The sequence below is a fragment of the Toxotes jaculatrix genome, chromosome 5 (assembly GCF_017976425.1).
Source record: "Toxotes jaculatrix isolate fToxJac2 chromosome 5, fToxJac2.pri, whole genome shotgun sequence".
NCBI classification, from domain to species: Eukaryota; Metazoa; Chordata; class Actinopteri; family Toxotidae; genus Toxotes; species Toxotes jaculatrix.
Window position 1 is genome coordinate 20,130,834 of NC_054398.1, and position 15,757 is coordinate 20,146,590.

The window sequence follows — 15,757 nt, forward strand, 5'->3', positions numbered from 1 at the left end:
TTTTTTGCCGGTGCCTGATGCATTAGCAGCTCCACTGCAACATCAGACTGACCTCATTCAAATGAAATGTTTTCATGCAAGGCTAAAGACAGTCTAAATGCAGCCTATCTGCTTTGGTTCACGCTCTGTTATTAACCCTGTTTCCAGCCACAGCAGGCAGCTGTTCTCAGTGAACCAGGTCGGATAAACCCACTGCACATTATACTGTATGCCCAGCAACAAATGGAAAAGTTAGTGACAAGCTGGTGAACAATTTAGTAGCAAAAGAACCAGATATTTAACAGTTTATAATTTGTTCTGCTGTACTCAGAAAACAAATGCAGGTTTAAGTAACCAGGCCACTGATGGAATTTTCTGGCAAAATTCTTTCTTAAACATCAAGTAAATGACAGACGATTTCTGCAATTGGAGTAAGAGATGAGAGAAACCCAGTTAGTGCATCGAGATTTCTGCTGGAGAAACCAGATTTTTTTGTCATGTGTAGACATACTGTAAACTGGGATTTTAAAAGAGCTCATGTTAATGACAGACTGTAGAGAGGGAGAATATAACTGTCGTATTTATGCAGCAGGATGATAGAAAGCACCATATTTGCATCCAGCATAATAAAAACCAAATCTGACTAAAATGAAGATGGACCCTTTCAGTACAGACTGATTTTCACACATGAACAGTAAACTATCTGTGAAATTCAGTCACATTCTCAATTTAAGGCTCTCACTACGGCGTCTTACACAATTAAAATAAATCAGCCTCGTTTGAAAATATGTTCAGGGATAGAGAGTCGAGAAATATGATTGTTAACTGGCTTTACAGTGACCAGGTTACTGCAGTTCATGTAGGCCCATTCTCCAGTTTCCTCCTAGAATGTAGTATTTCCCAGTAAACTTTAATTGTGGCATATTAAGTACTGCACATGTACTCAATAGGAACTGAAAGTCGAAATCCAACATTAACATTCCCCACTGCATCTCCCTCCCAGTTTATCTACTATCTCAAAAACCTTGAGGTTGGGCTTGAGTCCTGCTTCACTTAACAAGCTGGGGTAGGGGGATGTATTGCAGCTCAACTAATTTGATCGTTCATTCTGTAGGAAAGGTGAGGGAGAATTTCTCTTCCACCCCTGGCTTGTTTGGATTAATGAAACACACAGGCCATGCCTCATAGCTAGAATTTCACACAGAAAAATCATACATTTCCTGGGATCCACTGACGTGTATACGGCCACAGTGCCATGTTAGTAACCATTCCTTTGATTAGTTTTGGTGGTTTCTGACAACAAGTACTCCCAGCTCAGAGATGGTCTTCCTGTCAGTGGTAACCATCCATGCATTTGTGACTGTTTTTTTTAATTAATGCTAATCAAAGGTGCCATTATTATGACAGCATCCAATGTGCTTTGATGTTGGGCGCCAATCTTCCCCCTAATCACACAATCAGAGTTATTCATTTATTGTCAGCCCTCGTCCCTGTGCCACGGTGCAATCTCCTGCCTGAGAGGCAGAGAGCTCGCCTGGAAAATGGAGGGAAAAAATCAAAAGGCAAGAGGAGAAAGCAGAGAGACAGAGATTGGTGAATGTGTGTTTGATTGATAAGGAGACACCCTCCTTTTACTGAGGGCTCTGAGCATGAGTGGGTGTTTTTTCCACACAGTAATGCCTTAAAAGAAGAAACCAAAAGAATATCTGATAAAGACACATATATGAGTGGCACACAGTAATACACACACTAGCATTCAGGTTTGATGTTTCATCCAACATGTACTAATTGTAGCAATCTGTTTTCTCTGATCAATTAGCTATAGGTCTCCTGCACTATATCTAGCCATTAATTAGTCAGAAGTAACTTTAGGCTCTTCACAGAGCCAGATAGGGATGATATAGTACCTGCTCACACCTCTGCTTTACCTCAGTCTGAGCAATTAATTTGTGGTTTATTTTTAGACAAATGTCTCCAAGACATTGCTACTGATTTCAGTATTTCCCACAGATATCCCACTTCTCACATCATATTAGCATGCAAGATGTGCGCTGTCTCCGTAGCTCCCATTACCTCCATGACTGCTTCGTTGCATCAGGAGATGTGCCGCTTTAATATCACTACCAACAATAACAGAGAGAGCTCATTAGTAACATTTTTAATATAGCTAATGACTGATTTTTGCAGCTCACTTTGTTCAGGTAGTCAGCACCAAAGCTTCTTCCCTCTTTCACGTTGTATCCTTACATGTCAGTCAGGGGTTTGAAGTTGTCATCGCTTCTGAGACAGTCAATTAAAGATCTGAGCTCCCCGTCAGGTGGAGGTTGTCGAGAAAGATAAAACGACAAAGCTCAGATGATGTCGTTTTTCTCCAGCTCTTTTTTTCCCCTGTCTGTGCTAATGTGTGTGCTCTGCTGAGTATACTTGTGTGTGTAAGCATAGGACTTGTGCAGGGATGTGGGAATTATTCTTTTGAGTATGAGTGTGTATGGGAGCGTGTGTGTAGCCCAGCAGCAGCAGGTCCCTGGTCCAAAAACACCTCGATGATCTGTCAATGTGTGTGAAAGGCAGACGTAGAGGTGTAGGAAGAAATGAGTGACAGGGGAGAAGGAAAAATGGGAAGTGAGCCTAAAGGTGTGTTTATATGTGTATGTGAGGAAGTGGGAGGTGGAGAGGGTCATAAACAGCTTAGAAGGGGTAGCCAGAGGCACCAGGTGGCGGCTCTCTGGCAGTGGTATTGGCCTTTTCCCCTTCTTCCCCTCATCTCATCCCACCATGGTCAGACCTCCCCCCACCCATCCTCTTCCCGAGCCCTGCCACATCTGACACGTGTAACCAGCCAACCCACACTTGTCACAGAGGAAATGAATCTCTCTGTTTCTGTGTGAGACCCCTCTGAGCCCCCACCAGAGCCCTTGCCGCCGCCTCATTTCTCTCTGCCCCCTCCACCCTCCTCTCCACTCAACCTCCTCACTCCTGCTGCTTAGAGTTGGTGTGTTTCTGCTCTAATGAAGACCTTGGGAGGAGAGGCCATTTCACACTTGATTCCCTCCAACACCCTTGATATGTTTCAGCATTTCGGCTTGTGCTGTTTGGTGTTTGGCTGCACTGCTGTTGTGGGAAACAGAGTGCAAAGTGGTTTATGTGAAAATGCGGAAATTAGAAGTTGCGTCTGGTTGATTTTGATATTAGATGCTGGGGGACTGTGGCACTCACTTTGATTAACCACACCCACTCAAGTTCTGGGTGTGATTAATCAAATCTCCCTTCTTGTGTATTTTTATATAGGAACTTAAATGAAGAATTCAAGTAGACGCCGGGGTACTAAGCTATGTTCCAAAAGGCTTGTGGGAAATTAGACAACCATTGATTTGTAATTGATTGTCAATAGTTTGTTGATCTCTCCCCACGGGCAGATGAGGAATACTTTACTGATACAGCAAACATGTTTATCTGTAGCATTAGCATGATAATAGTTTATTTATAGTCTAACATTCTATAACTTGAAAGAAAAACACTTGAGGTCCTCTGACATTCATCAAAGCCCCACCGATCAAACTCTGCAAGCTGAGAATGTCTTTCATGATCAAACCCTTTGAGACTCAAAAACCTCAGATGAGAGCTGGCAATTCAAACTCAAGAAGCATCTCAAAAACAACTTGGATTTTACTGAAGAAACTTGAGGAACATTGTTATTTGATCTTCAGTGTAGCAGATCCTTAGTGTTTGTGTGGCTATTGTTATATATCTAGATTTTAGTTTTATATAAGTGTATGGAATTTATTTGAAGTCTCAGTTAGTTTCTTATTTAAATCTTTCACATCTGTTTAACTGTTGCTGGCAAAAACACACAAGGTCTGTTTAGTAGCTGTTCTGGAGCTTTCAGTTACATCACTCGATCTTCAAAGAACAGTCCTAAGCACCTTCTTAGGACTTGAGGGATGCTTTCAGGGTTAAAAAAAAAGAAAAAGAAAAAAAACTTTCAAACTTTCAATGTTCAGTTGGCTGACCACTTTGCTCCAGACTGAAATCCTGTCAACAACTACTGGATGGGTAGCTGTTCCAGTGCCATTGTGAGGCTGGCATTTGTGGTTCAGAGTGAAATGTCTCAACAACAATTGGATGGATTGCCATGAACTTTGGTTCCTCATGGTTCCTTCAAAACCTGTGAAACTAATGATGTTCCCATTAGCCTCAGCTGCAGTTTCTTTGGTGCTAATTGGCACACAAAATGCTAAACTTAGATGTTAAACATGATGCACTTTACACCTGCTAAACTTTAGCATGTTAGCATTTGGCTCAAAGCAGCACTGTACCTGCATGCATGGCTGTAGACCCTTCATCTTGGTTTTACATTTTCTGTATTTCCCCTCTTTTGTACACAGGAAGTGGAACTGTGTCGACTCAACAGCCAAGAGAAATTGGGGTTAACTCTGTGCTACAGGACAGATGAAGAGGAGGATGTGGCCATCTACGTCAGTGAGGTGAGTAGATAACTTGCCCTTCAAGATCTTAAATAACTTGAGTTGAAAGGGTTTATTTCCTTAATACAAGACTGTGAGCATTGCATCCTCGAGCTTAGTTTGCCATGAGGAACCACTAGCTTTTCATACTCAAGTTCTTCAGTCAAGAACTCTGTAAAAACTGAATCATCTCTTTTATCTATTCCCACTCTTGCTCCTGGACACATTGTAAAAAAAAAAATGCATGCATCATACATGTATCCTCCTCCTACTAGTTTTTTTTTGCCAACCACCACAGTTAGGACTGCTAGCTGTTAGAAAAATGAAAATATTAATACTCTTAGGGCAAAAGCTATATGAATATTCTACAGATTCTTTATATTTCAGTTCTTTGAAGTCTCACATTTACATATCATACACTGTCCTATAAACAGACAAACATCACGACTGGATTAGAGTGCCTCAGTAAAACACCTAAACAATTGAGAAGCTAGATTTTTGAGACTAAATCAATTGTGAAATTTAATATTCATCTTCCAATTTATGATTTACTTTAGTATTCACGTGGGCAAAGCAGGTTTCCCTATTGGGTGTAGTAATTTTAAAATTGAACTCTTTTATCAACCACAAATGACATTATTGAACAGTTTAGCAATGTTCTAACTGCATGATTACACTTTCAGCTGCCAACATGGAATGACTGCCAAGAACGAAAAAAAGGGGAAAAAAATGCTTTTAGATCTTGTCTGAGTTGTGCACCCGGTACAGCAGACATCAACAAGCATGCTGTGAGATGTATATTAGCAAAGAGGCTCTTGCCCTCTGATTTTCTCCCACTTGTTGGTAGCATAGAAAATACTGTTCTCCATTCTGCTCAACTTTCTCTCCAATTCGTTTGAAGTTGACTCGGACCCTGTAAGTTGTTCGCTTTGAGAGCTGAGCAGAATATAAATCATTCAGGTCTGTGGCTCCTGGCAGCAACCTTAAGTGTTCGCTCTGCAAAGAAGTCAGGCTAAGAGGAGTGTGCTGCATTTAGATGAGGTGGCTGAATGTCACTGTATACAGGATGTATTCGAGGTAGTGTTATGTGCTCTGATCTTGCATAAGTAGTAAGAACACATCAATGTGCAGTTAAGAACAATGCAAGGTCATTTTAAAACAGGCTAAAATTCCCAACTTTATGGCTTCTGTTGGATGGCCACATTGTGCCTACTCTCTTTGTTATTAAAGTTGATTTCTCATTGTTTCAATTGTCATACACAGTAAATGGTTAACTAATTCAGAAGCACCAGTCCTTTTTCTTCTTTTTTTTAATGGGCAGTCTAGAGTTTTCACCCCACCTACCATCCCTTTGTTTTCTTCAGATCCATTTTTTCCCTATGATTCAAACATAGCGAGAAGAACAAAATCCACGCAGGCAGAACCAAAGCTGAGAGTCAAACTGTAACTACAGCCATTTCACCACCCACAATATTTTTAACAACTGACAGATCACTATATTTCCCTATATTTCAGTTTTCAGTTGTGGATTATTCAGGGTGTGGGTGCTCTCCCCACACCTACAGAAAGACTATCTTCAATTTCCCCTCCAGTCCTGCCCCAGTTCCTGTCTGGTGACCTCCCTCACAGTTTAATGAGTGGCCCTCTGTGTAGGAGTGGACTATCATGAAGATGGAGTGCCACAGCACCTCACCATCTCCAGAGATCCCACCTGATAGGAGAGAATGAAACGAATGGCCATCGATTGATTGGCTGATGAAAGAGCGTTCTGCCCCCTTGTTCACTAACATTAGTTACAGGAGGAGCAGGTGCATCATGGTTGAGTTATATGCTGTAGTTGCTATATGCAGAGGCTTGTACTCTATCAACCTGCCAGGATATAGCAACTGAGGTGCATACAATTGAGGACTTAAATGATGACAGTGATAACTCAGTTTGTTCTGTTTTTTTCTCAGGACTAAAATGGCTCTGAAAACTGACCACACAACAGTGGGAAAATCATATGACATCATATGTCTTTCCACAGCAGCACAGAGATGTTTCTCAGATTGTTAACTAGAATAACTAGAACGGCACTCAGTAGAGCGCATACCGCCTCCAAGGTGAAAAATGTCTTATCTTGTAATATTAAGGAAAACTGATAATAATAATAAAAAAAGCTCCTGGCTCCGCCCCTTTAACCGGATTTGCACCAGATTTTTGGGGGGTTCTTCCCTGGCAAATGTTCCATCACTACACCAAGTTTGGGGCAAATCCGTTAAGTACTTTTTGCATAATCCTGCTGATGAGCAAACCAACAAAATAACAACAAACCTCTTTGGCAGAGGTAATAAGTTTAGACATGTCTAGCTTGGCGATGTCTTCACAATGAGTTTAAACATCTTTCCAGGTCCTCCTTGATTCTCTTGAATAAAGATTTAAAGTTTTAGAAGATTCATTGTGTTCTCTCTACCTTCACAGATCAGTCCAAACAGCATCGCTGCCAGAGATGGACGTATCCGGGAGGGGGATCGTATTTTACAGGTACAGTAGGACACACTCTCTCACTGGCCCTCTCTACACCAGCTCTCATTAGATTCAACATAAAAACCTGCCTTTTTTTTCTCTTTTTTTTGGGCGACACACAACCACTGTCTCCCAGCATGAAAGCCCATTCATTTTTAATGGCAGCACATTAAAGGGGGAACTGGCCCCCGCTGTGACTGTTAGGGAGGGAGAAGTGCCCCCCCTGGCTGTTTTACTTACCGACTCAGCACCAACAGGGGTTTTTAAGAGTTCTGGTTCAGGATGGGGCTACGCTGCAGCTCATGGCCTCCTGTGGGATAGCTGAGAGGCTATGACTGTAATTAGCCCCTAGCTGCATCTTCAGGCCTGAGATTTAGAGGAGCTCTGCAACCGACAAGGGGCGGCAATTCTTAGGACCGAGAGCTGAATAGTGTTGCCTGTATGGGTTAAATGGGTGATTATTGTTTTTGTGGGGTTGAGTTAGAACCCCCACTCATGTTAAAGCTTGCTTCAACCATTTGGAGGCAGTGAAACACACAACAAAATAACATCAGACATATTATTACCTTATTAAACTGTTATGGCAAACCATTGCCTATTTGCACAATCAGCACAAGGAGAAACATTATTAGTTCAGGTTTGGTCATCACCAACTCCTCAGGGAAATATCTGGTTCTTACGCATGCGAGGTGTTCACTACATTCACCACCTAGTTGCAGGCAGTTTCACCACCTAGTTGCAGGCAGTTTCAAGGCACCAAATTTTCTGCAGTTTGGTGTATGGAAGGTAGTGTACAATGGATTTGTCAGGGCCTTTTCACTGAAAACATTTGCCTACCTTTGCTACAAATGCCATGGCTTGCAGTGGAGTTTGTAGTTGCAGAAAACCAAAGCAACAAGCTAAAAGACGAGCAACACCTAACATATTGCATTTAGTCATTTGATCCTTTGTTAATATTAAATAAATTGATTGGTGCAGCTTTCAGGTTGGTGCAGGAGGCGGCCACTGTGATGCCACAAATTTTTAATGATAACCATTACAGAACACTTACAATGAACAGGCACTACTGTATGAATGGCAGATGAAGGGAATTTACATATTAATAAACAGACTTGTTTTCTACACAGAAAATATGGTTTAGTATATTTAGTATTAAAATATGTAAATATCTCCCACAAACACTTATTAGATTCAGGGGGCAGATGCATAACCACTGTTGTCTAATTGTCTACAATGGTGTCTACAATGTGTTGTGTGACTGATTTAAGGCAGGAGAGGAGGTGTATGTGTTTGTGAGGCAGACCAGTACTCTGGCACTATTATCCACCAGTGACAGGGCCATTACTCTGCCTGCAAAAAGATGGACGCCCCCTGTCAGTGGCCAGTTAATTGTACAGCTAGATGTATGTACGCTGCCGGATAGTTTGGTGAACACAACAGCACCGTCGGCCCACGGCTACTGTCCCATTCATAATCACTGCTGGGTCCTGCTTCATATTAGAGAGCAGCACAGAGTGTTTACAATTTCCCCAGCAAAAAAAGGCATTACTGTACAGTGCCACTTTTATTGTGGTACTTTGTTTTTCTTAAGGGCTTTGGTATTGGAGAGGATAAAGCTGGCCTCACTGTGTGTGTGTGTGTGTGTGCCTGTGTTCAAATATTTGCATTTATGTACACGTTTGCTTGTTTGAGCCTGGTAATCATGTTTGTATGTCATCTTCAGATTAATGGCCAAGATGTACAAGACAGAGAGGAAGCAATGGCTGCCCTCTCCAATGACGAGTGTAGGAACATCGTACTGCTGGTTGCCAGACCTGAGATGCAGGTTAGAAATTACCACACTGCACTACCTCACACTGACATATCTTCAAGCCACAGACTGAAAAATCTACTGTGGCCTAACTTGGGTAAAGGAAGCACAAAATTTGCTAATTACAGCCCTGAAGTTTTGTCTTTAACAGTATATTAAAGTAAATCTAAGTAGTCCCCTCCCCTCCCCCTTTCACCACAACCACTCCTGGTGGAAGCCACCACAGAGACACCTCATCATGTTTTATTTTTATGTAGCGCCACTGTAATTGACTTCCAACACTAAGCCATAAAAGCTAATGGCATGCTAATGTGGAGTGAGTTCAGGCCCAAGGCCGATGGCGTATAAGTGGAAGGACTCTGCCGCAGTGCAGATGAGCTAGGAGCAAGAGTAGACTCTTTGTAATTAAATGTGTCTCTAAGTAGTAAATCTTAAGTCTTCAGATATGGATCTCATTTGGCTTACATCAAGCAGACAAACAGATGATGGATGGTGTGGAGTAAATAGGTCAAAGGTGACAGTCTTATGTCCATTAAATTGCATGGGCTTGATTTTAAGATTAGAATGCATGTTTTAAAGATGAGGGGCAGTGTTTTGTTGGTTAAAAAAAATAGGGAATTACATGTGGATGCTAGCAGTTTCTTATTTCAAAACCATGATGGGTAGTTTTTCAGAAAATCCCATGTGGGCACACATTTGGAACACCTAACTATTTGTTTTGAGAAACTGTCGCTACAAGCCTTAGGCCTTGACAACTAACACCCCTTTCTCTTTCTCTCTCTGTCTTCATATCCTTTCCTTCCTCATTCACCCCTAGCTGGAGGAGGCTTGGCTGGATGATGAGCACAGTGAGTTCCTGGAGCAGCTGAAAATGGAAATGCTGGAGGAGCAGCAGAGAGAGGAGATGGAATTAGCTGCTTTACAGGAGGAGCAGGAGAATGAACAGGTCAGACAGCAACAAAACATATGCTTTGTGTGACTGGATTAGAGAGGCACTGACAAAGCTTTGTTATCTCAGTTTAACAATCTCTGGAAAATTTCTTTTTATATATTCTGTTTAATAAGAATAAAACCCTTAAAAACAAGTGAGTTAAAAAGCTATAGTTTAAGTTATCCTTCCCCCTGACGGGCAGACTGTAGTACCCACTGTGTAATGAACATCATACCATCACACTGACCAATAATTGCTTTGACAGTATTAGGTCATTATTCACAGTCAATATTAACCTTTTCCTTGAAATTACTACAGCTCTAGCCAGTGGCAGAGAGGGAATCAAACTCTTCATTGACTTTCCTCACAAAACTGAGTGAAAACAAGCTTTGCCCTTTGAAATATGAATGCAAAATAATGATTATGAATATTTATGGCAGGGGACTGTTGAACCATTTAAATTCCAAACATTAGTAATCATAATTTAAAATTCTGTTTTGTTGAAAAGATAGCATACCACAAAAATCCATATAAATGGGACTTCAAAGACATGGCAGAGAGGAAACAATCCCTGAAGTAAGAGATCTGTACAACAAAGTTACGCACAGCAGCATGTGTAATCCTTCAGGAGAATGCAGAACAGAGTTGCACTTCCTGAACTCTTAAACACTTGTGGTGACTTTTTTTTTTTGCTTTCTTTTTTGTCCTCATTCCATAACAAAGAAAGTATAACAGAAAACTACACTACAAAAACTACAGAACAGTTCCATACTTAACCATATTTGTAAACAATGTATCTTTAATTAGCTAAAACATATTTAAAAGCATAGTTCTAATAAGTTGAAAACATACTTACACATGCTAACAAACAAAACATATTTATGTATACTTGACAGGCTTCTAGTGAATGTCATACATCAATAAAAATAATACTTATGTGGGTTATTAAAAGAAATTCTATTACCATTTTGTGTGTGCCATGTATTTATATATCTGAGTATTTCATTTGGTTATTTACCTTGTTTATTTCAGAGAGCAGAAGATGATAAGCCCACCTGCTCCAAACTCCCTCATCATAAGGACAGTGTACTGAGTATAAAAGACAAAATGGAAAGCTCAGAGCATAATGTCCTGGCACACATCCAGAGACGTCTATCCCAGTGCCTGAGAGACAATCGGGACACACACCGTACTACTGGCTCCACACAGCTAGAGGACAAAGACGATGAGGATGATGATGAGACGGAGGGTGATCGTTTCCAGCAGCTCTTGGAGCTGAAGTGTCAAATTCGTAACAGTGGTGAGTATGACCTGTTCTACAGCCGCCGCAGCACCATTGAGTGCAGCATGGGGGAGCAGGGCGGCGTACAGCACGAGCTGCGTATGCTCAACGAGGAGCTGCGCAGCATCGAACTTGAATGTCAGAACATCATGCAGGCCCACAAGCTTCGTAAGGGCCAGCAGTCTCCCTCAACAGGCCGCTCTGCACCCTCCACCAAAAACCAAAGTCTCCACCGCGGCGAGCCCACAAGGGGTAAACTGGCAGACATTAATGAGAGGCTGGAGAAATCGGACAAGGACAGCTCCAGTGCCTATAACACAGCAGAGAGTTCGCGTAGTACCCCTCTGGCAATGGACCGCTCCCCGGAACACTCACTCCAGAGGATGGTCAGTCTCACCAACCAGAGGAATCTCTGCAGCAGCCTTGCCAGTGGTCACTCTCTTAGCCCGAGCCCCATCCCTGCATGCCGTGCTCCAGTCCCAGGCAAGAGCAGCAGTCCTGACCACAGCAATCCCTCTGAGTCAGACCAGACACCTCAGGCTGAGGAGGAGAGAGGGGCATTAAAGCCACATGCTTGCCAGATTCCTTACTTCTCTCCATCCCACAGTTCCCAGCAGAGGCAGGCCAACATCCCGGCTCATGCCCGCCACTACCAGAGCTACATGCAACTGATCCAGCAGCGCTCAGCTGTAGAGTATGCTCAGAGCCAACTCAGCCTGCTCAGTGTGTGCAAAGAGCCTCAGAGGCCCATTAATGAGCCCAAGATGGAGTGGAAGGTCAAGATCCGGAGCGACGGCACCCGTTACATCACCAAGAGGCCTGTGAGAGACAAGATCCTGCGGGAGCGAGCCCTAAAGATTAAAGAGGAGCGCAGTGGGGGAATGACCACAGATGATGATGCAATGAGTGAAATGAAGATGGGAAGGTACTGGAGTAAAGAGGAAAGAAAGCAGCACCTGGTGAGAGCAAAAGAACAAAGAAAAAGACGAGAGTTCATGCAGCGTAGTCGGCTGGAAAGCTTGAAGGAGAATCCTCAGAGCAGCAGCGAGGGTCGCAAGGAAGTCAGCATTATAGAGCTCAGCCACAAGAAGATGATGAAGAAACGCAACAAGAAGATCCTGGACAATTGGATGACCATCCAGGAGCTGATGACTCATGGTACCAAGGCCCCTGAGGGAGCCAAGGTGCACAATGCCTTCCTATCAGTCACTACTGTATAAACAAAAAAACACACATTCTACCCCATGCGGTATAATATACTTGCCTCGTTCAATGTGGCGTTTTTATGAGGACAATAGGAATATTTTTCACACTTTGTAACCCAAAAAGCATTTTGTAAAGAATTTATCAGTGGTGTCATTGCATTTTTTTTCATTTTCCAGTGTTGTTTTTTCACATCACTCAGTGGGGAAAAAACTTTTCTATGAAATTATGACTATATAATTATTTTATTACTTCGCACTAAACATGTTTATCTTTTCAAGCTTTCCAATTCTATTTTCATATTTAAGTTGTAACCATATAACTCAAGATAGTTGTATGAGCATCTTAAGAACAGTTAAGTATTTTCTTTTGTGTATTATGTACACTTTCCAGCTGCAAAACGCAATGGATCTGTGGGTCAGATCTAGTTATCCTTTAAAGCTGAAATAAGTCACAGTGTTGTTGAGAGGCAGTTAAAATTAGGTTTCAGGCTATCAGTGCATAGATAAGATAAAATAAATAATTAATATCACACGTCCAATCCCAGTCTTAGTACTGTGTAACTTAAGCTCAAGTTGAGTGTAACTATGGCAAGAATGTGTTTAATCCCTAAAACCCACTGAATTTGAAACAATTTGTAATTTTTAAATGTTCTTTCATTGGTCAAATGTTTTTAAGCTAAAAAAATTGGGAGATGCAGTTATGAAATGTTTATGTATTTCAACCACTAAATTTCCTACTATTGTTACTGTTATTAAACACAAACTATTGTAACAACAAATGTATTGCAGCCCTCCCTACTGAATTAAAGACAACACTGACTGTTACTCTCCACTGAAAGGAAGAAAAAAAATCCCCTTAAAAGTTTTATCATCAACAATTTTATAAAAGCATCTTTTAAAAGTTGGATACCTCATTTTACAGTGAAACTCATGTTCTTTCTGTAATTTGTGAACTTGAGCCACTTCCCCAACAAAGCTTCAAACAAGGAAATACAACTTACGAAGCTTCTACACTGACAGGTCAATGGATAAGTTACTTTGTGGACACAGAGAATCCTATATGTCGTTTTATTTTAAGTTTTGTTTTGTTTTTTTTGTTTTTTTGAGACTCTTAAAGTCCCAAGACTCAAATATCCAAAAAAAGAGTCCATATGTCCTGACTCACTGCCAGTGCTGCGTCTTTGTTTGTGTGGTTTGAAGCTTTGAGTAAAAAAAAATATTTTGTATTCAGTTTTATTTTGGCTTAATATTTTGAGGTTTTTTTTCTACATATTCAACAACAGATGGACCTGCTCATATCTTTTACATACCAGTATTTTTACATAATTTTTATTCTCCACATACACCTTTACTCAGCATAGCCTTAACAGCAAAAACTGAATCAGTGATACATTGGTGTGGCAACCTGATTTCATACACAAACAATAAACTCTGTCTCTGTATATCTCTGTGCAGCAGAGAGGTGTTATTCAGCCTTATTAATACATTGTACAATTTGAGTTTTTTGTAACTGAGACATTCACAGATATTGTATAGCTGTTACTGAATTATGTTTGCAGTCACAAACTGGTGTTAGGATGATTGCCACTGAGCAGGACTCAGAACACAGCATATTAGCTCATGGAAAAACTAAACTGGTGAAATTAATGGGTTGCCATCTATCATCAGACATGGTAGTTCAGTTATATGTACAGTATACTAATTCCAAATGCCACATTTTTAACTGAAATATTGTAAATTTAAATTTTAAACCAATCCCTGTATTTGTTTTGAGTAAATGTCTGATGGTCTAATTTCGAGTAATGCGTAGTTGGCACATTTGTAGCCAGGTGAAATGTGTGATAATGGTGAACTTTGCAAAAGAAATGATAATAAATTATTGTTTTTTGGTATAACATGGCACCGAATCATGTCTTTTTTATTATTATTATCCAGACATTAGTTAAAGAATTCAAATCTGCTAATACTTTGCAGTTTGTACCAGGTAACTGAACTGTGTGGTAAGAAGTTTAGGTGCTGAATACAGATGAACCTTGAACATAAAATTAACATTATACTGGACTCAGCAAGGCTTCAGCGCACTTTGTATTTAGAATTTTTTTTTTTTAGTTGTTTTACACAGGTATTTTTAAGTTTCACTTTTCTATGAAGTGGTTGGTGTGAACTGTGTGAAAGTGAGCAACAATCTGTGTGGTTCTTTCAGCCTTTGAGGAAGGTGTTGTGGGATAATGGATAAAGAAAGGAGGTGGAAAGTTTTACGAAATGCTGTCAAATCAAAAAACAAAAAAAAAAAACATGAAAAAATAAACAGCAACAAAACTATAGGAAGTCATTCTGGGGTAAAGACCAGTCTTGTGAAGTGAAACAGAATTACTTGCTCACTGAACACATGTTCACCTCAGATATCTCCTCTAGAGTGACTCACTTCTTTTTCCCTCCTGTGAATGTGTTAAGTTATTAAACACAAGGAAATTTCAATTAAAATCACCTTCCACTTGGATGGCTTTGTGTTCATTAAAATGTACCAACCACTTACTCATCTCTATGGCCCTGTCATATGCAAGGGAGAGCTAAGGGGATACTCTGGTCTCTGTATTATCTTTAAGTTGGCAGTGCACTATAGCTGAAATTGGAGCGTCACAGACAAAGCACTGCCTGAAGACTTATGTTTCCATTTCACTCAAAACTTGTTTCATTACAAGAAATTGGTGAAATATAAAAAGAACTGAGTCTTCCTGATGTTACTATACGTTTACTCTTTAGTAGAAATTATTCTCATCCATATGCATTATGTCTGTGTTTATGTTGCAGAGCGCTCCATCTTCTATTTTCAATGTTTGGTTTTCTTTTGTTAGTATTTTAATATTTTCCCATTTCCAAACACTTTTATATGTGCAAACTGGCCTGTGAAGAACTCCATCCAAATCCTTACAAGACAAAAAGGCCATTGTTCAGTCTGTGTATCGCTATGAAAGCACTTCATAATTGCACAGTCTACTTCATTTACATACAGTACAATTTTTACAAAGCCATGGTGTCACATTCAGTGTGATTTTGAGGTTGTATTCCATGGTCAGCAACTTCCATTTCCATTACAGTCCGTGGCACTCTCAATTTATACAACGACCAAACATAAACATCAAAGTTCGTATTGAAAAATAGACTCCTGCCATCACTCAAGCCTATTTGAACTCCCCTCATTTGTTAATTCTCCCAGCTTGTGTGGACAGAGACCACTAAAATGCCAATGAAAAGCCACAGCAGAAGAAGCTGTAGGGGTTGTGCCAACCAACGGCAAAAGTAGCCCGAGTGCTCGCCAGCTAATTAAGTTCATCCCTGAGCCCCTGAAAGACCCAGTCAGGTGTAATTAAAATCGAGCCTGTGACAGCCATGGCATTTGTCAGAGCTACCCAGCAGTTCAAATACCAGTACTGACAGAAATGTCAAACAGATAGCAGTGGCTCATCTCCTCTTCAGTGCTACACATTCTCCCTCACACACATACGCTCACACGTTGCCTCTGTTGGGAATGTTTGTTGATAACCTTTAGGATTCCCTGAACAGCAAAAACTACAAATTCTC

General features: G+C 40.8%; 1 protein-coding gene across 1 annotated transcript in view; it reads left to right on the forward strand.

Annotated features, from left to right (window-relative positions):
* The window catches only part of LOC121182614 (PDZ domain-containing RING finger protein 4-like), a 136,065-nt gene extending 122,026 nt beyond the window's left edge, over positions 1-14,039 (forward strand). Inside the window, exons 5-9 of the mRNA XM_041039210.1 lie at positions 4,365-4,463; positions 6,903-6,965; positions 8,671-8,772; positions 9,575-9,703; positions 10,721-14,039. Coding sequence (XP_040895144.1) covers positions 4,365-4,463; positions 6,903-6,965; positions 8,671-8,772; positions 9,575-9,703; positions 10,721-12,190 — 1,863 coding nt within the window. The 3' untranslated portion in view covers positions 12,191-14,039. The remainder of the gene's footprint in view (positions 1-4,364; positions 4,464-6,902; positions 6,966-8,670; positions 8,773-9,574; positions 9,704-10,720) is intronic.
* Positions 14,040-15,757: the final 1,718 nt, after the last annotated feature.